General features: G+C 45.1%; 2 protein-coding genes across 10 annotated transcripts in view; both read left to right on the top strand.

Moving 5' to 3' along the window:
• The window catches only part of tjp2a (tight junction protein 2a (zona occludens 2)), a 109,132-nt gene extending 107,680 nt beyond the window's left edge, over nucleotides 1-1,452 (top strand). For all 6 annotated transcript variants that reach the window (XM_055632500.1, XM_055632502.1, XM_055632497.1 and 3 more), the window contains one exon: nucleotides 610-1,452. In XM_055632500.1, coding sequence (XP_055488475.1) covers nucleotides 610-793 — 184 coding nt within the window. In that variant the 3' untranslated portion in view covers nucleotides 794-1,452. The remainder of the gene's footprint in view (nucleotides 1-609) is intronic.
• A 4,845-nt stretch (nucleotides 1,453-6,297) lies between these two features.
• fam189a2 (family with sequence similarity 189 member A2) overlaps nucleotides 6,298-21,128 on the top strand; it is a 79,577-nt gene continuing 64,746 nt past the window's right edge. For 3 of the 4 annotated variants that reach the window (XM_055632494.1, XM_055632495.1, XM_055632492.1), the window contains exon 1: nucleotides 6,298-7,063. In XM_055632494.1, the coding sequence (XP_055488469.1) occupies nucleotides 6,779-7,063 (285 nt within the window). In that variant the 5' untranslated portion in view covers nucleotides 6,298-6,778. The remainder of the gene's footprint in view (nucleotides 7,064-21,128) is intronic. The other variant, XM_055632491.1, reaches the window with a different exon arrangement.

The raw sequence follows: 21,128 nt of genomic DNA, 5'->3' as shown, positions 1-21,128 counted from the left end.
CCATTGAGTTTTCTCTAAGAATTCTCATAACTACTCCAATAGCCTTGGGCTTGGATCAATTATAAACGTATCTTCTCATTAGGTGGCAGCTAACAATATGTTATGCTTAGATTCAGGACATCAAAGTTCATTCTCTCCCAGAGAATAACGAAGTAGTGAGGGAATAGAGGGAGGCAATGTCTTATCTGTTCTCTAGCCATAATGTTGGGCAAGATTAATGTTCTGGATAGTCTTTTGTTACCAGTAAATAAATATATATTTTTTAATGGGTGGGATATCCACACAAATTCTACCCTCCAAGTTTGAGAGAATGATTTCCAATTATTTAACGAGTATACTAAAAAAAAAAAAGATTTTTTACTTAAATATGATCCCTCCTGGAATAGGAACTGGTAAACGTAAAAGTAAGTAGATGATGGGGAAAAGAATAAGACCATTGTTGGAAAATCATTGGAGAAATATAATGCGCAGGCACATCTCATTTGTTGAAAATTGTTTTTGTTGTCCCAACGATTCAAAATGCACTATTCACTGTTCTTTAATTGCCTGCTTTTAAAAATATATATATACTTTAACAACATGGCCTATTTTTGCTTTTCTAAATGCTAGGCCACCTGAGCCCCAGATGCCAGCACCGCAATCCTATCTGGACCCCAGTGGAATGGGATACAGAGCAGAAGTGGATGATGAAGAGGAGGAGCAGTATCGCAGGCAACTGGCTGACCACTCAAAGCGTGGTTACTATGGCAACCACGGGTCTCAGCCCACCAAATATAGGGACACGGAACTGTAGAAGGGGGATACCTTGTAACCATGATTTAAAAAAGAGGAGAAACAAACAAAAGCCTCGCTGGAAATGGACTGCTGGCCCAATAACCCCCGAACCTTCAGTTACTGATTGACTTGCTGATGCTGCCAGCAATAGTATTTTTATTCTGATAGGACATGTGTACTTTTTGCAAATGCTGTTCTAACTGCCTTTTACTCTAGTTTTCACATAAAGTTATTTTACATAATTTTCAATTCAAGAACAAATTGCAGTAAAATAATTGAGCAGGCCTCCTTTATAACTTCAGGTTCTGCACAAGATCACAAAAGTGCCTTGTGTTTTTATTTCTTGAACAAAATGCTTGCTTTTGGATGAAATGCTATAATTGGTGAAGGTGATGACACTGAACTTGGTTTGAAGTTGAGAAATATTGTTAATCGATAAACCATTCTGATGTAAAGTTCTTTATGGGACCAGATGAAAGAGTTCCTAATTTTGTACTGCATTTGTAAGTGATGTGTGCAAGAACGTGTCTTGTACCCAAAATGCTTTTTTTTCCCCCCCTCTAACCTGTCGGGATGGTGTTGGTTTTAAGTTGGATCAAATAAAACATAATGTATTTAAGTGCCATGGTTACCAAGATGCAGTAAAATTCCTGAGTTGGGGGAGCTTTTGAAGAACAACTTTGTCTTTTTATGCTTTTTTTAATGTTCATGATAAAATAATTGTCTTTCTGGAGTACCCTTCAAGTCAAGGAAAGGAAATGCTACAGGGCATTTTCACAATCTTTCGAGCGATACATTGGCATCATCAGTTATTAAAATAATGGATTTTTTTTTTGCTATGTGTACAATTTTATAAGATGGTGTCACCGGCATGGCCAGTGTTTATTGCTAATCTTGCACGTGCCCCTGAAAAGATGGTAGGGGGTACGCTCTTTCTGGTGAAGGTGCCCATGGATAGGAAGTTCCTGGAATTAGAGCCTGCAACGATGAATAAACAGTAAAACATCGAAACATTTGTAATCAGGATGGTGTGTGAGTTGAAGCGGACCTGATGGTGCTCTCATGTACCTGCAGATGCAGCTTTTCCTCCGAGGTTATAGCTGTTGCATCACATGTATGGCCACTATAAACGGGCAACTAACTGGGTTGTGATTCTTGTGTCTGAATCTGGAGGCAATGATATAGAAGTTGATGGGGTTTTTTTAATGCTTAACTAATGTACACTGGAGTACAGTAAATTTTAAATTACCCTAAAATGCACTCCATTGTTGGATATATTTTCACCCAACCTGTGTCCCATTTATTGATCAGTTCCTGGTTCAGAATGAGGTTTTGATGAATATCAGTTGTATTCATGGATTATTCCCATTCAGAACAATAGGGACCCAGCATGGAGGGACCGCCATGAGGTATGGTGGGTGAACAAAGGTGAACCGGGGGGGCGCAAGTTAGTTTAGAATCTTCTGCCCAGGGGATAAGTCTGTGTTTGTTTGTTCATTTGTTCCGGTGAAGGCACTGTGCACACAGCAGACAGACAACAGTCTTTTTCTTTTGTTTTCACTTTTAATTTCAAGTTTTTGTGTACCTTATGTGTTTTGACGGTCGGCAGACAAATTTCCCTCTGGGGATGAATAAAGTTTTATCGTATCATATCGTATTCGCAGGCAAATTGACAGGCTGTCTGAATAGATTTATCTCGCTATCACATTGTGCCTGAAATAGAGCTATCGATCAAAAGCCACATTTAGTTTTGTATAATTCAGTAGCTTTTATTTTAATCAGTCGTAGCATGGAGGCATTGCATCCAAGTCCAACAATCTATTGTCCATAGATGGACACAAAGTGTTGGAGTAACTCAGTGGGTCATGCAGCATCTATGAGGGCCTGAAATGTCACCCATCCTTTATTTCCAGAGATGCTGCCTGACCCCCTGAGTTACACCAGCACTTTATGTCCACCTTTGGGATAAATCGGCATCTGCAGTTCTGTGTTTCTAAATTTATCGTCCACGCCTGACCATCTGAACTAAGTAGTCATTTCAGCAGACTTATAAGTCGACCTTGTTATTGTCGGTCTGGATTCGCAGGTAGATGAGATTTGGTAAGAAGCCAGATTTTACTCCATGGAAGACGATACAGGATTGCTGCAAAACTCGTTTAGTTTACTAATTTCATGGACATCATTGCCAACATTTATAATTCAAACTGTTACTTGTCTTAATATCCATGGCATGTAGAGACATTTGAGATTTGTCTCAAGCATTCGTCTAGGCCACAGCTTACTGGTCCAGCAGTAGACATCACAGAAACCTATGTGATTCAGGTGATCTTTGTTCTGGAGTTTAGCCATAAGTGATAAGGGCAGAATTAGGCCATTTGGCCCATCAAGTCTAATCCACCATTCAATCATGGCTAGACACAAATGCTGGAGTTACTCAGCGGGACAGGCAGCAACTCTGGAGAGAAGGAATAGGTGACGTTTCGGGTCGAGACCCTTCTTCAGATTAATGTCAGGGGAGGAGGCGGGACAAAGATAAAATGTAGTCGGAGACAGTAAGAATAGTGGGAAGGGAGAGAGAAAGCAAGGGTTATCTGAAGGTAGAGAAGTCAATGTTCATACCGCTGGGGTGTAAACTACCGAAGCGAAATATGAGGTGCTGTTCCTCCAATTAGTGCTAGGCCTCACTCTGACAATGGAGGAGGCCCAGGGCACAAAGGTCAGATTGGGAATGGGAGGGGGTGTTAAAGTGCTGAGCAACCAGGAAATCAGGTAGGTTAAGGCGGAATGAGTGGAGGTGTTCAGCGAAACGATCGCCGGGCCTGCGTTTGGTTTGCCGATATACAGGCGTGGACACCTGGTATAGCGGATACAGTGGATGAGGTTGGAGGAGGTGCAAGTGAACCTCTGCCTCACCTAAAAAGACTGTTGAGGTCCTTGGATGGAGTCAAGGGGGGGGTAGGTAAAGGGACAGGTGTTACACCTCCTGTGGTTGCAGGGTAAAGTACCTGGGGAGGGGGTGGTTTGGGAGGGAAGGGACGAGTTGACCAAGGAGTACCCTCTGGCTAATGAAATTCCTCCTCTTCTTCCTAAAGGAACGTCCTTTAATTCTGAGGCTATAACCTCTAGTCCTAGACTCTCCCACTAGTGGAAACATCCTCGCCACATCCACACCATCTATGCCCTTCACGGTAGTATGAACAGTTTTCCAGTGGTTCTGAGGATTAGTCTCACTCCTGTAGGATGTTTGTTGGTGGTGTGGTTCAATATAATGGATTCAAGTCTTTGGGTGGAGACAGCCTTGTTTTGAGAATGGTCTTAACTGGGATTGGCTCTGTTCTAGACCCTTTAGTTGGTATTTGGCCTTGCATGCAATTGTGGTGTAAACACAAGGTAGAGACATATTTCGGTGGGAGTGGGGTGGGTGGGGGGGACTGCCTACATAAGTGTGCAAATGAAAGTGATGTCTACGCAGCTCGTGTATCGGGATTAGCCATGATCTCATCATCCACATTTGGAGGAAGAGGTTCATACCAGAGGAACCCTGGGATAATTAGTGAGGTTGGAAAAAGTTGGTGCTGTGCCCTGCTTTTTCCTTGGTGTGGTCATGCAGTAAAGATCATGTCAAGGAAATCGGGGGAATATTTTAAGGAGAAATTTACAGGGCAATGGGGAAATGGGACCCTGGGGCTCTTTCAAGTGAGACTGGCAGAATGGGCTGAATAGCCGTTGTGTGTATTCCAAGTTTTCTTTGAACAACTGCTGTCATCCCAGCAGATTATCCCCACCTGGAATCATTTGGTATTTCTTGTTCTACTTAAATTTTAGATGAGGCATTAAACTAAGATCCAATCAGGTGATAGTAAATGATTTCATGAAAGTGAAAATAAAAAAGCTGAGCGATCCCCTTCCCCAGTATCCAACGTTTCTCCCTCAATTCACATCATTAAAAAAGATTACTGAAATGCAATTTGTTGGATCTCACTGTGCACAAAGTTAGCTCCATAGCAGCAATGACGCCAGTTGCATACTTTATATGACAAGCAAAGTGTGAATGCACATTCTCACAGCTTTTAATTATTGTTGGAGATCCCAAATAGGAGATTCTGTAATGGGAGATTGAGTTAGGGTGGAGGAGACTCATAAATAGCAGCTGGGACCAAATATGTAAAATTCCATGCAATAAAACTTCACCGTGATACATTTTCTAAATCTCTTGTGGTTGAATAATGTGAAGTTTAATCGCATTCTTAAATGCTGAAAACAGCAAAACTCAAGCTTCAAGGGACAATTGTGAACTGCAGAAATGCCTATCCAGCACCTCTCCAATGCATTAATACTCCACTTCCTTTCTTTCCGCTTGTCTATTGCTGAAACCCTCATCCATACCTTGCTTGAACTTAACTGATCCAGGTTGTTCATCCACTGAATTCTTGGCTTCGCCCCAAAATCTAGGGTGTCTATTTCCTTCTGTGCTTAAAGTGCCTGCACTTGGGCCGGGTCTGAAAATGTCTTGATCTCAAGATTGTTCCTCCCTACCTCCCTGGTTCAATCTACTCCATGGTCCACACCTCTATTTCGACAATTGCCTACAGCTCTGTAACCCTGCATGACCTTCAAATTCTGGTCTCTTGTGCATCTCTGATCTCCTCCCCCTCCTAGCTGCCTAGGACTTGTGCTCATGAATTCAATCTCTTCAATCTCATTGGCACCTTTCTGAGCATCAAAATGCTCTTTTAAATCAAAATATTCTTTCCAATAGTTAACAATAGGTGACAAATCTCTCAAAGAACCCTGAAACATTTGACCATGCAGTGTTTGTGGTGCCCAATGAACAATAGGTGCAGGAGTAGGCCATTCGGCCCCTCGAGCCAGCACCACCATTCAATGTGATCATGGCTGATCATCCACAATCAATACCCCAATCCTGCCTCCTCTCCATATCCATTGACTGCTATCTTTAAGAGCTTTGTCTAGCTCTCTCTTGAAAGCATCCAGAGAACCGCCTTCCACCACCCTCTGAGGCAGAGAATTCCACAGACTCGCAACTCTGTGTGGAAAAAGCTTTTCCTCATCTCCGTTCTAAATGGCTTACCCCTTATTCTTAAACTGTGGCCCTTGGTTCTGGACGCCCCCAAATAAAGGTATGATCTCATATACAAAGTACTCTTTCCTCACCAAGGAATAGAGTTGGGCCGGGATATCTTGTTTGAGCTCTATTTCTGAAACACAATGATAGATTATGTGTGAAGACATGCATGACATTTTCAACGTGCATTTGGTTCCCTCCCACTCACGGTGCAACGTGAAAAGATTCTGAAAGGCTTTTCTGAATGCCCCCGGGCAAACTTGCCACTGAATTGAGGAATAGAGGTGAAGGGCACCTGGGATTTATGCAGCGCCGCTCTTATCCCTTTCAGAACATCCCAACGAACTTGGCACCCATCGGAATGATATTTGTTGGTAGTCATGATCGTGACTTAGGCGATTCAAACACAGCAAGATCCTACAGCCTGAGATGGTTGAATCGGAGTTGGCGAGATAAGGGCATTGCAATATTAGTTTAGGCAGCCATGAGGTGTGAGAAAAGCCAGCTTGAGTCTGAAATAACAGTGTAGTGTAGCGTTGCCCCTGCCACCACCCTGTCGACTCTTTCTCCACAACACCGTGGTTTGAGTGGCTGCCAGATCTAGTAACGCAATCCCTATCTCGCCTGCAGTTATTTTAGAACTCCTCCAGTGACTCACTTCAGGGACGTGTGGAAGAGAAAGTTTAGGGAAAGTTTGTTTCTCTCTCTCACCACCCCTCCTCCTCCCAACCCCCCCTCCCCTCCCCTCCGTCTTGGAAACGTGTAGGGTAGAGGGAGAGAGGGCGGTCAGCTTTCCAACAAGGCGTTCAAGGGTGGAATTGTTCGAGCCAGCGACGTGTTGCTGTTGCCTGTTGATGTATATGACCGTGCAGAGCCGCCGGGACCTCTCTCCTCAGTCTGCCTGTCTCCTGCTGCTGGATGTCACTGCCCGTGGTCTTGCCCAGTACTTGCCCGGTGGTGGCCGGCGGGGAGCCCCCACTGCGCTGCCGCGGTCGCTGGGCTCCCGGGGCGCCGTTCCTGTACTCCGGCAGCAACTCCGGGCGCCAGGCGCTAACAAGCCCGCTGTACGGCCGCTCACTCTTCGCCCTGGGACTGCTGCAGATCGCCCTCGGCTTCTCCGTCGTCTCCCTCAGCTTCGGGGCTCTGTCTCTCACCGAATCGCCCAACGTCAGGAACTCTTGCCCTTTCTGGGCCGGCTCCTCGGTGAGTTTGCAAACTTTAAAAAAAAACTGGTGTGGAAGTTAAATTGATGCATCTTTCTGGTTTGTCCTATTTCTGGATTATACTCGGCACTTAAACTGTTTCGTTTAATTTCTCGACTTAAGGTTCGTGTATTCTTTGTGATTATTTTGTTTTAACCCTCTTGTCATTAAAAAAAAATCCAGCTCTTTTTAAAGAAATTATAAATAAATTATAATCATAACAACAAGTTGCTTTCGTACACCACCTTTACTGCAGTAACCTCCGATTGGTTAAAGTGGCTGTGTTTAGGCAGCTTAAAGGAGGGAGATTTAAGAAGGAATTCCACAGGTTTAGACAGCACAACGATGGAAATCGAGGAGAAGTTTGAGGTTGGAACTAGAGTTGTCTAGAGGGATTGGTAGAGCGAATAAGATTGTAGTTGGGGACAATAGAAGGGTTTAAGATTTTTTTTGATCAACTCTGAAGAAGGATCCCGATCCAAAACATCGCCTGTCCATTTCCCTGGTCGATGCTGCCTGACCCGTGGAGTTCATCCAGCAGTTTGTTCCCTGCACAGGATTTCAGCATCTGCAGTCTCTTATGTCTGCATAGCCATGTTGCTTAACATTGAGCCAGTATATGTCTATGGGGTGAGTAGAACTTGTGTGAGTTGGGGCATGGATAGTTTTGAATCTCAAGTTTAGACAGGGTTGACAAAACAGAGGCTGCACATGAGTGAATTGGTATTGTCAAAGATTCACAAAGAAGTGAATGAAAAATGTAGCTGCAGGTCAGCTAAGGTGGGAAAGGCCATTTGGCTCACCCGACTCCTTCAAAAGATCTTGCCTCTATGAGGTAAATAGAGATCTGTTCCCCTCACGGCCCTCTGTATTGTCTCGTTCTTCTATTCTGCCTCCTCTCCACCTCAACATGTGTGGGACATAGATTTGGTTGCAAGGAATGGAAGGATATGTATCATATGCAGGCAGAGGAGATTATCTTCTCATTATGTTCAGCACGGACATTGTGGGCCGAAGGGCCTGCGCTGCACAGTTCTATGTTCCATTGAACACATTATCCATGATTGTGGTAAGTGATGATAATTAATAGAATATGTGGGAAGTTGATGGGATGTAGGCAAATGTTGATTGGTATAGTACGAGCATAAGTGAGCGTTTGATGGTTTGGTTTAGTGATACATCATAGAAACAGGCCCTTTGGCACAATGTGTCCACCAGGACCATCAATCAGTGTTTAAGAAGGAACTGCAGATGCTGGAGAATCGAAGGTACACAAAAAAGCTGGAGAAACTCAGCGGGTGCAGCAGCATCTATGGAGCGAAGGAAAGAGGCAACGTTTCGGGCCGAAACCCTTCTTCAGACTGATCGGGGGCGGGGACAAGAAAGGAAAAAGGAGGAGGAGCCCGAAGGCGGGGGGATGGGAGGAGACAGCAGGGGGACTGAGGAAGGGGAGGAGACAGCAAGGACTAACAAAATTGGGAGAATTCGATGTTCATGCCCCCAGGATGCAGACTCCCCAAAAGGACCATCAATCACCTGTTTACACTGGGGCTCTGTAAGAACCACCTTCTCATCCACTCCCTACACGTTAGGGGCAATTTACAGAGGCCAATTAACCTACAAACCCACACATATTTGGAATGTGGACGAAGCCAATGTACCCAGAGAAAACCCATACAGTCACAGGGAGAATGTGCGAATACCACTCAGGCAGCACCCGAGGTCAGGATCAAACCTGGGTCTCTGGGGCAGTGAGACAGCAGCTCTACCAGTTGTGCTCAGTGGCGGACTGGCCAGGGTGGCAAGTGGGCCCCTGATGAAGTGATGGCAAGTGGGCCCCTGTTAAATGATAGCATTGTAGTTGTGGGTGGGCCCCCTTCATCTCCTGGCAACCAATATTTTTAGACCCAGTCCGTCACTGGTTGTGCCACTCTGTTGATGTAGTCTCTGGGCCATAGGGCCTGTCCTTCTGCTGTATGACATTAACTTGGCCCTCAACAGCTGAGCTAATGGTGGCACAAATAAAATGATCAAGTGACTGGACTGTAGGAGCAATTGGATTCTGGAGACTATTGAGTTGGAAAACCCCCTAGAAATGGAGAGGAACAAAGCTTTAATAGGAAAACACTGTGTAGAATTTTAAACTTGGCATTGCTTAACTAGAAGCCATTGTTAGCCTGGCACGAAGAAGCGTCCAAGTTAGGACATGGGCAGTAAAGTTTTGTATGGCCTAAAGTTTACCAGAGAATATAATGAGGGAGGCTCGTCAGGGAGTGTTAGAATAGTGAGGTTCGGAGGTTACAAATGCATGGGTGAAGGTTTCAAAATGGCTGAGGAAAGATAGATAGCTTTGTGATGGAGATGAATATGAGTCCATGTGTGTGGTCTGTGAGTGACTGAACGATATCAGAAAGTGAAAGGGAAGGCATTATGCCTGCAGTATTCCACAACAAAAGGATTAAGATAATTTGTGTTTCTGGCTTTATAATAGAAATTCTTGAAATATAATACCGCACCCAGAAGGAAATAGTAACTATTTAGAATAGTAACTGTCACAAAAGCTCAACAATTACTTTAAAGCGATTGAATAACTTACAAAGTGATTTACTGCGTTCGTGTAGATACAGGAAGTTCACATATAAACAGAAGTGCAATTATCTGCAGATTATCCGTTTTAATAACATTGGGGGAGGGAACACTATCAGGCCATGCCATCCTCTGCAAACCAGCCCCTGCTTCCACTTGAAAAGAAGTGGAACCTTTATCCCTGGAGCTAAGGATGTGAGAGGGGGCATGACTGAATGAAATTATGATGGATAAGGATGGGTGGATTGCAGGATTATTTTGCCCTGATCAGTTGTAGATAAAGCGAGAACACATAGGAGATTTAGAGATGATCCGACGGGGGAACTTTATCACCGCGAGAGTGGAGAGTACCTGGAATACACTACCTGTGAGATTGGTAGAAGCAAACACTGCCAACATTTAAGTGTCTGGGAGAACACTTTAATTGCCTGGGCATAGAAGGCTAAGGGGCAAGTGCTAGAAGGTGGATTTAATGTGGATGGGAATCTACCTGTTAGTTAGGACATGATGGGCCAAATGGCCTGTTTCCATGCTTGTGTAACTCTCCGACTCACTAAATTAGTCGTGTGATCTTTCACATCTGCCTGAAAGAAAACTGCACCTCCAAGCACACAGCACTCCCTCAGTATGTGTTCGGAATCTCAGCTGGAATTCCATCCAAGAAAACCTGGAGTAGAACTTCAACCCATAGCCTTTTTAGCTCTGAGGCAAGTATGCCGCCCCTTTGCTGTATTACTCTATGAACCTGTATTGCTCACCATCTGCTGCCCACACCCTTCCTTAACTGCTCCCCTACCAGTGTTACAATGTATACTCCCTTTAACCATATAACCATATAACAATTACAGCACGGAAACAGGCCATCTCGGCCCTACAAGTCTGTGCCGAACAACTTTTTTCCTTTAGTCCCACCTGCCTGCACTCCCACCTAACCCTCCATACCATACCATAACCCTCCATTCCCTTCTCATCCATATGCCTATCCAATTTATTTTTAAATGATACCAATTAACCTGCCTCCACCACTTCCACTGGAAGCTCATTCCACACCGCTACCATCTCTGAGTAAAGAAGTTCCCCCTCATGTTACCCCTAAACTTCTGTCCCTTAATTCTGAAGTCATGTCCTCTTGTTTGAATCTTCCCTATTCTCAAAGGGAAAAGCTGATCCACATCAACTCTGTCTATCCCTCTCATCATTTTAAAGACTTCTATCAAGTCCCCCCTTAACCTTCTGCGCTCCAGAGAATAAAGACCTAACTTATTCAACCTTTCTCTGTAACTTAGTTGTTAAACCCAGGCAACATTCTAGTAAATCTCCTCTGTACTCTCTCTATTTTGTTGACATCCTTCCTATAATTGGGCGACCAAAATTGTACACCATACTCCAGATTTGGTCTCACCAATGCCTTGTACAATTTTAACATTACATCCCAGCTTCTATACTCAATGCTCTGATTTATAAAGGCTAGCATACCAAAAGCTTTCTTTCCCACCCTATCTATATGAGATTCCACCTTCAAGGAACTATGCACGGTTATTCCCAGATCCCTCTGTTCAACTGTATTCTTCAATTCCCTACCATTTACCATGTACGTCCTATTTTGATTTATCCTGCCAAGGTGTAGCACCTCACATTTATCAGCATTAAACTCCATCTGCCATCTTTCAGCCCATTCTTCCAAATGGCCTAAATCACTCTGTAGACTTTGGAAATCCTCTTCATTATCCACAACACCCCTATCTTGGTATCATCTGCATACTTACTAATCCAATTTACCACACCTTCATCCAGATCATTGATGTACATGACAAACAACAAAGGACCCAACACCGATCCCTGAGGCACCCCACTAGTCACCTGCCTCCAACCCGACAAACAACCATCCACCATTACCCTCTGGCTTCTCCCATTCAGCCACTGTTGAATCCATCTTGCTACTCCTGCATTTATACCCAACAGTTGAACCTTCTTAACCAACCTTCCATGAGGAACCTTGTCAAAGGCCTTACTAAAGTCCATATAGACAACATCCACTGCTTTACCCGTGTCAATTTCCCTAGTAACCTCTTCAAAAAATTCAAGAAGATTAGTCAAACATGACCTTCCAGGCACAAATCTATGCTGACTGTTCCTAATCAGACCCTGTTTATCCAGATGCTTATATATATTATCTCTAAGTATCTTTTCCATTAATTTTCCCACCACTGAAGTCAAACTAACAGGCCTATAATTGCTAGGTTTACTCTTAGAACCCTTTTTAAACAATGGAACAACATGCGCAGTACGCCAATCCTCGGGGACTATTCCCGTTTCTAATGACATTTGAAATATTTCTGTCATACCCCGGCTATTTCTACACTAACTTCCCTCAATGTCCTAGGGAATATCCTGTCAGGACCTGGAGACTTATCCACTTTTATATTTTTCAAAAGTGTCAGTACTTCTTTTACTTTGAAACTCATAGTATCCATAGCTACTCTACTAGTTTCCCTTACCTCCATAATTCAATATCCTTCTCCTTGGTGAATACCGAAGAAAAGAAATTGTTCAATATCTCCCCCATCTCTTTTGGCTCTGCAGATAACTGTCCACTCTGTCTCTCCAATGGACCAATTTTATCCCTCATTATCCTTTTGCTATTAATATAGCTGTAGAAACCCTTTGGATTTACTTTAACCTTACTCGCCAAAACAACCTAATGTCTTCTTTTTGCTTTTCTAATTTCTTTCTTAAGATTATTTTTACATTCCTTATACTCCTCAAGCACCTCATTTACTTCATGCTGCCTATAATTATTGTAGATCTCCCTCTTTTTCCGAACAAGATGTCCAATTTCCCTTGAAAACCATGGCTCTTTCCACTTTTTACTGTTTCCTTTCAACCGAACAGGAACATAAAGATTCTGTGCTCTTAAAATTTCCCCTTTAAATGTCCTCCATTTCTCTTCTACATCCTTCCCATAAAACAAAATGTCCCAGTTCACTCCTTTTAAATCATTTTGCATCTCATCAAAGTTAGCCTTTCTCCAATCAAAAATCTCAACGCTAGGTCAAGTTCTGACCCTCTCCATAATTATATTGAAACTAATGGTATTGTGATCACTGGACCCGAAGTGCTCCCCAACGCATACCTCCGCCACCTGTCCCGTCTCATTTCCTAACAGGAGGTCCAACACTGCCCCTCCTCTAGTAGGTACCTCTATGTATTGCTGCAAAAAACTATCCTGCACACATTTTACAAATTCCAAACCATCCAGCCCATTTACAGAATGTGTTTCCCAGTCTATGTGTGGAAAGTTGAAATCTCCCACAATCACTACTTTGTGCTTACTACTAATATCTGCTATCTCCTTACATATTTGCTCTTCCAATTCTCGATCCCCATTTGGCGGTCTATAATACACCCCTATAAGTGTTGCTACCCCTTTCCCACTTCTCAGTTCCACCCAAATAGTCTCCCTAGATGAGCCTTCCAATCTATCCTGCCAAAGCACTGCTGTAATATCTTCCCTGACTAGTAATGCAACACCTCCACCTCTTGCCCCTCCAATTCTATCACACCTGAAGCAACGAAATCCTGGAATATTTAGTTTCCAATCACAGCCCTTCTGCAACCATGTTTCACTGATCGCCACAACATCATACTTCCAGGTGTCTATCCAGACTCTAAGCTCATCCACCTTTCTTACAATGCTCCTAGCATTAAAATATGCACATTTAAGAAACCCCCCGCCTCTTATTCTCTGTTTATTTCCTTTTTTTTCTTTCTCCTCTTGTGCCCAAGTGCTTCCCTTTTCTGCTTCCTGCCACCCATTCTGTCTACTAGCTTTCTCTATTTGAGTCCCTCGCCCCAACCATTCTAGTTTAAAGTCTCCCCAGTAGCCTTTGCAAATTTCCCCGCTAGGATATTGGTCCCCCTCGGGTTCAAGTGCAACCCATCCTTTCTGTACAGGTCCCACCTTCCCCAAAAGAAGTCCCAATGATCCAGAAACTTGAATCCCTGCCCTCTGCACCAGTCTTTCAGCCACGCATTTATCCTCCACCTCGCTCCATTCCTACTCTCACTGTCGCGTGGCACAGGCAGTAATCCTGAGATTGTTACCTTTTTGGTCCTTTTCCTTAACTCTCCTCCCAACTCCCTAAATCCTCCCTTCAGGACCTCTTCCCTTTTTTTACCTATGTCATTGGTACCTATATGTACCACGACCTCAGGCTCCTCTCCCTCTGATTTCAGGATATCTTGGACGCGTTGAGACACGTCCGAGACCTTGGCACCAGGGAGGCAGACCACCATCCTGGTCTCCCGACTGCGTCCACAGAATCGCCTATCCGACCCCCTAACAATAGAGTCCCCAATTACTATTGCCCTCTTCTTTTTGTCCCTACCTTCAGGAGCAACAGGGCCGGTCTCTGTGCTGGAGGCCCGTCCGCTGTCGCTACCCCCGGGTAGGCTGTCACCCCCATCCGTACTCAAACAGGAGTACTTATTTGCAAGGTGTACCGACATTGGAGTACTCACTCGTTCCTGCCTCTGCCCCTTGCCCTTCCTTAGCGTGACCCACATGTCTCTCTCCCGTGGTTTTGGAGTGACCACCTCCCTATAACTCCCCTCTATGACCTCCTCACTCTCCCTGATCAGACAGAGGTCATCGAGCTGCTGCTCCAGGATCCTAATACGGTCCCTTAGGAGCCCCATCTCGCTGCACCTGGTGCAGATGTGGACGTCTGGAGGACCATCCGACACCATGACCTCCCACATCTGACATCCCGAACAGTGCACTGCTCTGACTGTCATTCTCCCGCCTTACCCTAGATCCGATACAAGTATAATACAATAGAAACTGCTGGGAGAAATCAGCAGGTATGTGACTCACAACAGCTGCTCCCTCTTGACCTTTAAACTGCACCTGTATTATATAAACAAAAAGCACTGTACCCTTAACTCACTGTACCTTTACTAAAGCACTGTACCTTTAGCCCACTGTACCTTTAGTCCACTGTACCTTTAACCAGAAAGCAGAAATGCTAACCTGAGGTTGCACCCAATCAGCTGCTTCCTCTAGTCTGCTTCCACCAATCAACGGCTTCCACCAGAACCCTCCCTATGGAGTGTGGAACGTTACAGATTTCTGTAAGCCCTGACCCTCCTCCACTCGCTCCAACGGTCCCGGGCCTCTGTAAAAGCAAGCCCCGCGCTCGATTTATATACTCACCGCCCTGACCCTCCTCCACTCGCTCCAACGGTCCCGGGCCTCTGTAAAAGCAAGCCCCGCGCTCGATTTATATACTCACCGCCCTGACCCTCCCCCACTGTCTCCAACGGTCCCGGGCCTCTTATTTGCTCTTATTGCTATCCACTCTCAATTTACCCCGGCACCTTGATCCATGCCTCTAACACTGATCTCTTGCACCTTCAGATACTACACTGTCTTTCCCAACCACCTCCTCCAGATCTTCTCCCACCTCCCCAACATTGCAAATGCGAAACTCTGACTTTTTCCTCTCCCGAGGCCAGCCAAGGAGGAAGAATACCAGGCCACACAGTTTGAACCTCAAAATGTCCAACGCATGGATTCTCACAACCAAGGCCTGATAATTCATTGACCCAAACTGCTGCTGCTCTACTTCACCAGTGCCGTGTCCCCACTCCCTGTGGATGTCACACTAGAACTTCCAGGCAGCTCTGTTTCTCGATTTTTGTGTGGAAGTTGTTTCATTCACATTGGGGAGAGGTCACACCACCACCAAGACCAACACCATCATCATCACCACCACCACCACCACCACCTCCCCCTGGTCTTTCAGTTGCAGTAAATATAGATGCACGGACACCAGCAGCTAGCATTTGTAAAGCAGCCTTGTCATATAAAGCATTCATTTATTATTAATGGTTAGTGTTTTATGTGTCATTCCTAACTGTCACTGTATGTCATGTCACTTGCGGGTGGAGCACCAAGGGAAATTCCTTGTATGTGAACACTTGGCCAATAAACTCATTCATTCATTCAAAAGTGTTCATGCCAATGTTACATATAAAGGTGGTAGGATAGATGTAGGAAATCATGGGAGGAATAGATCAAACAAATGCATAGCCTTTTGCCCAGAATAGGGAAATTGAGAACCAGAGGGCATAGGTTTTAGGTGAGGGGGGCAAAGATTTAATAGGAAACTGAGGGGTAATGATTTTCACACAGAGTGATGGGTGTATGGAACAAGCTGCTGGAGGAGGTTGTTATTGCAGGGGCTATCGCAACATTTAAGAAACCTTTAGCCAAGTACACGGATAGGACAGGTTTAGAGGGATTTGGGCCAAACCCAGGCAGGTGGGACTAGTGCAGTTTGGCAATGTGGTCGGCATGGGCAAGTTGGGCCAAAGGGCCTATTTTCACACTGTATGACTCTATGATTAAGGATATGAAGTGGGCGGAGGCTAGATTAGAGCATAAATACCAGTTTGGCTAAGTGGGCTGAAATGCCTGTTTCTGTTCTACATTAATTAATTTTTGGCTTAAAAGTTCCAGATAAGTATAGCTCATGAAATTCAAATAGTCCAAGGATATCCTTGTGCGTGTTTCTTCAAGGTGGGTGAATTGAATGTACATGACATGTTTGGTTAAAGGTTTTCATTCCCCTGTCTCGGCAGTTCCTGACATGCTCTGAGGTTTAGAGCTCTCTATCCTTTGCTTGAAGGCAGGGTGTAGGACACATTGTGCGGTGGAGACTCTTGCATCTGTGCACGTACAGTTTGTCTTATTCATATTACAACCATCCCTCCTAATTAAGTTTGTCCTTTTGAAGGTTCTGGTTAGGTTTTGTGGGAGAGGCACTGCCAATTATTAGTTCATTACCTTTTACAACTTTTATTTTATCTTTTTAATTTGAAACCACAAGCAGGAAAGATGAGATAAGACTGAAACGTATTTCAAGTCAGCGAGTAGGATGTTACCGATGTACGGTACCACTGAGGGCTGCTGGAGTAGAGGGAGGGGATGAAGAAGTTGTTTGTTCGTGGAACAGGAGTGGGGAGAGTCACAGCAAGGTAAACATGTCTTAATTTGGAGAGAGAGTTGGCTTTGTGACAGCACCAGATTCTGGCAGGCCTGCTATGTAGGTTTGTCTAGTCCAGGCAGTTTCAGAGATTGTGGGAGTGCCATGCAATGATTGCTTGGTTCAAATGCTGATTATGCAGTCTCCAAGGGTAGTCTCAAAGCTGCAGCATGGAAAAAATACCCTTTGGCCCAACTCGTTCGTACCAACCAAATTGCCTAACAGAGTTGGTCCCACTTACTGAAGCCTGGACCATCAACTCCGCTAACCTTTCCTATCCAGGTACATGTCCCAATGTCTTTTAAATGTTGTAAATGTACCTGGCTCCATCATTTCCTCCAGCTGTTTATTCCATACATCCACCTGCCTCTGTGTGGAAAAAGTTGTCTCTTGAATCCTTTTTACATCTTTCCTCTCTCATCTTTAACCTATGCTTGCTAGCGTTAGACTCCCCTAGCCTGAAGAACAGACGAAGGCTATTTATTGATATTTTCTATGACTCATTATTTTATAAACCTCTGCAAGTCTCCATCTCCTAGTCTCCAGGGGAAAAAGGTCCTAGCCTTATTCAGTCTCTCCTTATGACTCCAACCCTCTAGACTCGATAACTTCCTTGTAAATTATTATTTTTTGCACCCTTTCCAGTTTAATGACATCCCCTGAATATGAACATATGGGTTTATGAAACTCATTTGGGCAATGGAGCTGATAGTTCCATTATGGTTCCGCATTACATGTGTGAGCTTTCTCTGAGATCTTCGGTTTCCTCCCACACTCCAAAGATGTACAGGTTTGTAGGTTAAATGGCTTGGTATTAAATTATTTTAAAAAATTGTCCCTATTGTATGTAGGATAGTGTTAATGTGTGAGGATCACTGGTCAGTGTGGACTCGGTGGGCCAAACGGCCTGTTTCCGTTCTGTATCTCTAAACTAAACTAAACTAAAACTATGATGTGAGAGGCCTGGCAGATTCAAATGTCCAATTTATCACCGCACAGCCAATCTGGGAACAGGACAGCATCTATGGAGGGCAGACACAAAAAGCTGGAGTAATTCAGCGGGACAGGCAAAATCTCTGCAGAGAAGGATTGGGTGACGTCTCGGGTCAAGACCGTTCTTCAGACTGAAAGTCACGGGAAAGGGAAACGAGGGATCTAGAAGATGACTAGATTAAGTGGGACCTGTTGGGTCCCAGCTTCACACGGGAGGGCTGGTCCCCCAACGCAATATTCCACCTCTCCACCAATTCCAGTATTGCAGGCACACACACACACACACACCCAAAACATACACACACACACTCACTGACTCACACACCATATATATGGCAGGAAACTTTCTTGAATACTCACACGGCTGAGCGCTGCCTCTCCACTTTGGGGCTTCCGCAGTCAGCAGCACTTCCGCAAACAGCATGCCCTCTGCACTTACCGGAAATTACGCAAGCAGCGCGACCTCTGCACTCACCGGAAATTACGCAATCAGGGGGACCTGTCCACTAAGCGGAAGTCATGAAATGAGCGGGACTTTTGAACCAAACACAGTTGGACCTAATAAAGCATTTATTCCTTCCAAACACAGTCGGACCTAATAAAGCATTGCAGTTTTAAGCACAGGCAGGGCAGCAGGCCAAACAACTCATGGCATTGTCATTAAGGGCTAACAAATCATTTATAGTCACGTCCAGGCATCCAGAGTCCTGCCCCCCCCCCCCGGAAGGGGCGTTACCTTTATCACGGTGATTGTCAGGCAAGAGGATCTCAAGGTATTTTAATCACTCAAAACTTTTTTATTTTTCATCGATGGGAAAAATCTTCGGGGCTGCTCAGCGGAGGAGGACTGTGAGTAAGATGGCCAAAAATCATAGCGATATATGGTAGCGTTTTTTCTAAAATCAATATACAGTGCAGACAGCAAGTGGTCAAGATGAGACTTTTAATTATATAGATAAATGTAGAGATATTTTTTTTACCCAGAGAATTGTGAATTTGTGGAATTCTCTGCCACAGAAGGCAGAAGAGACCAATTCACTGGATGAATTTAAGAGAGAGTTGGATAGAGCTCTAGAGGCTAGCGGAATCAAGGGATAAGGGGAGAAGGCAGGAACGACTTACTGATTGTGGATGATTAGCCATGATCACAATGATTGGCGGTGCTGGCTCGAAGGGCCGAATGGCCTCCGCCTGCACCTATTTTCTATGTTTCTATGAGATAAAGAACATTGAATGAAAGATATGCAAAAAAGTAATGATAATAAAGGAAACATTCCTTTGTTAGCAGGAAGGAATGGACAATGCTTTGGATCAGGACCTTTTTCCTGGAAAGGAGAGGTGGAGATGGGGAAAAGCCTAACAAGTGGTAGTTGGATACAGGTGATGGGGTGATTGGCAGATGGGTGTAGATAATGTCAGATGCTAAAGGTGAAAAGGAGACAAGGGTGGCAGATAAGGAAGGGAGTGGTGTGAAGCTGGAGGCAGGGATATGGGTGGAAGGGAATAGGGTGGAGGGGAAGAGGGGGTGATAGGGGGATATTTCTATGTAAACAGGAAAATATGGGACTCGAGGATGTGCGATGAATGTACGGAGCAGAGGAAAGGAGCAGATTGACAGGTGTTGGGAAATAGTGGGAGAAAAATGTATTCCACACGCATGGGGGAGGTTAGGGAAAAGAGGGAGGATAGGGGGCAATTATTAGAAATTGGAGAAGTCTGCAGTTCCTTGGATCTCAATGTTCATGCCATTAGGTTGCAAGCTGCCTGAGCGGGGTATGTAGTGCTGTTCCACCAGTTTGTGTGTGACCTCACTCTGCCAATGGCAGAGGCCGGGGACAGAAAGGCCGGTTTAGGAATGGGATGGGGAATCAAAATGGTTAGCATCCGGGAGATCCGACAGACCTTGGCAGAGGGAGCACAAGTATTCAGCAAAACAGTCTATATGTATGGGACGCCACATCAGGAAAAACAACAGCAGTAGACCAAGTTGGAAGAGGTGCAGGTGAACCCCTGTTTCATCTGGAAGGGCTGCTGAGGTTCCTGGATAGACGTGAGGGAGGGGGTGCAGAGATAGATGGAATTGCATTCATTTGCAGTTATTTGAAAACATGTAATTGAAGTTATTGCATTCAATGCTGGCCGTTTGTGGATTTTTCTATTCTCACCGAGCACCCTCACCTTCTGGAAGTGGAAGATTGATAAGCTGCATGCAGGGTTGTGAACATTTCATCAACTGAAATCTCTAACAATCCCATGTGCAAGATTGGAGAAGGTATCCCTGTGAACATCTGATCTTACTCAAAGCTGGATGTGATTTCCCCTTTGCTCCCGAATCCAGATTTACAATTGTTTTCTTGATTTTTCATTCATAGGCTACGGATAAAACTTGTTCCGTCCACCTTGTGAAGGTATTGGTGAAGTTCCTTCACAAAGCATCAGGTGGTGGCCAAATTGACCACTTTGCTCTGGACTTGAATACAGGTCCATATGCCAGATCCACCTCCTACAGGGCCAGAGAGAGTCTCACTTCTAATGCTGAATTTAAAATAAGATTGGTTTATTTAATTAGAATTTATGTTCCCAGCTGTCCTGATGGAGAATTGAACTCAATCAATCAGTTTTATTCGTCACATTGCACATAAAGTGCAAGTGAAATGAATTTGCCAGCAGCGGTACAATGAAAAATAACACACAAAAACACACTAAAAATTTAACACAAACATCCACCACAGCATTCATCACTGTGGTGGAAGGCACAATATTTGGCCAGTCCACCTCCATTTTCCCCCGTGGTCGGGACCTCAACCCTCCGCAGCCACCGCTGCGGGCGTCCAGATGAACAGACAAGATAAAAAGTCCAGGTAAGTCCTGAATCGGTGCCTCCCCACTGGAGACCGTGGCTTCAGGTTGGTGTAGGCCGCAGGCCGGTGGTCGAAGATTTAAAGTTCCCGCCGCGCCGCAGCCAGAAGCACCGCAGACCGCAGGGCCGCAGTCGGAGCTCCCCTCCAGGGGTCCCCAGCGAGGGACCCCGCTCCTGATGGTAAGTCCACGCCGTGCCCGCGGTAGAAGTTGGCCACGGGCCGGCATTCGGAGCTTCTTCTCTCCCCCGGGTGTCCAACGAGGGATCCCAGGCTGCGGACGCCGCACCAGCTGGAGCTCCGCAGACCGCGACTTCAGGCTGCCGCGGGCCAGCGAACGGAGCGCTCCCCTCCGGTGAGGGCTTGCCTGCTCCACGCCGAAAGTGAGCACTGCGCCCGCCGCTGAAGCCCCGGGCGCGTCTCTGGGAAAGGCCGCGCTGATCCTTGCTGTTAGGCCACGGGGAGGCAACATGGAAAATGTCGCCCCTCCGTGGAGGAGGCGACCAAAGTGGTTTCCCCCTTACAAGACACACAGAGGAACATTAGAAACCCACATTAGGACATACTAAAAAACAAAAAA

The sequence above is a fragment of the Leucoraja erinacea genome, chromosome 3 (assembly GCF_028641065.1).
Source record: "Leucoraja erinacea ecotype New England chromosome 3, Leri_hhj_1, whole genome shotgun sequence".
Classification (NCBI taxonomy): domain Eukaryota; kingdom Metazoa; phylum Chordata; class Chondrichthyes; order Rajiformes; family Rajidae; genus Leucoraja; species Leucoraja erinaceus.
Note: the sequence above shows the minus strand (reverse complement) of the source record. Positions and strands in the feature narration are given on the sequence as shown.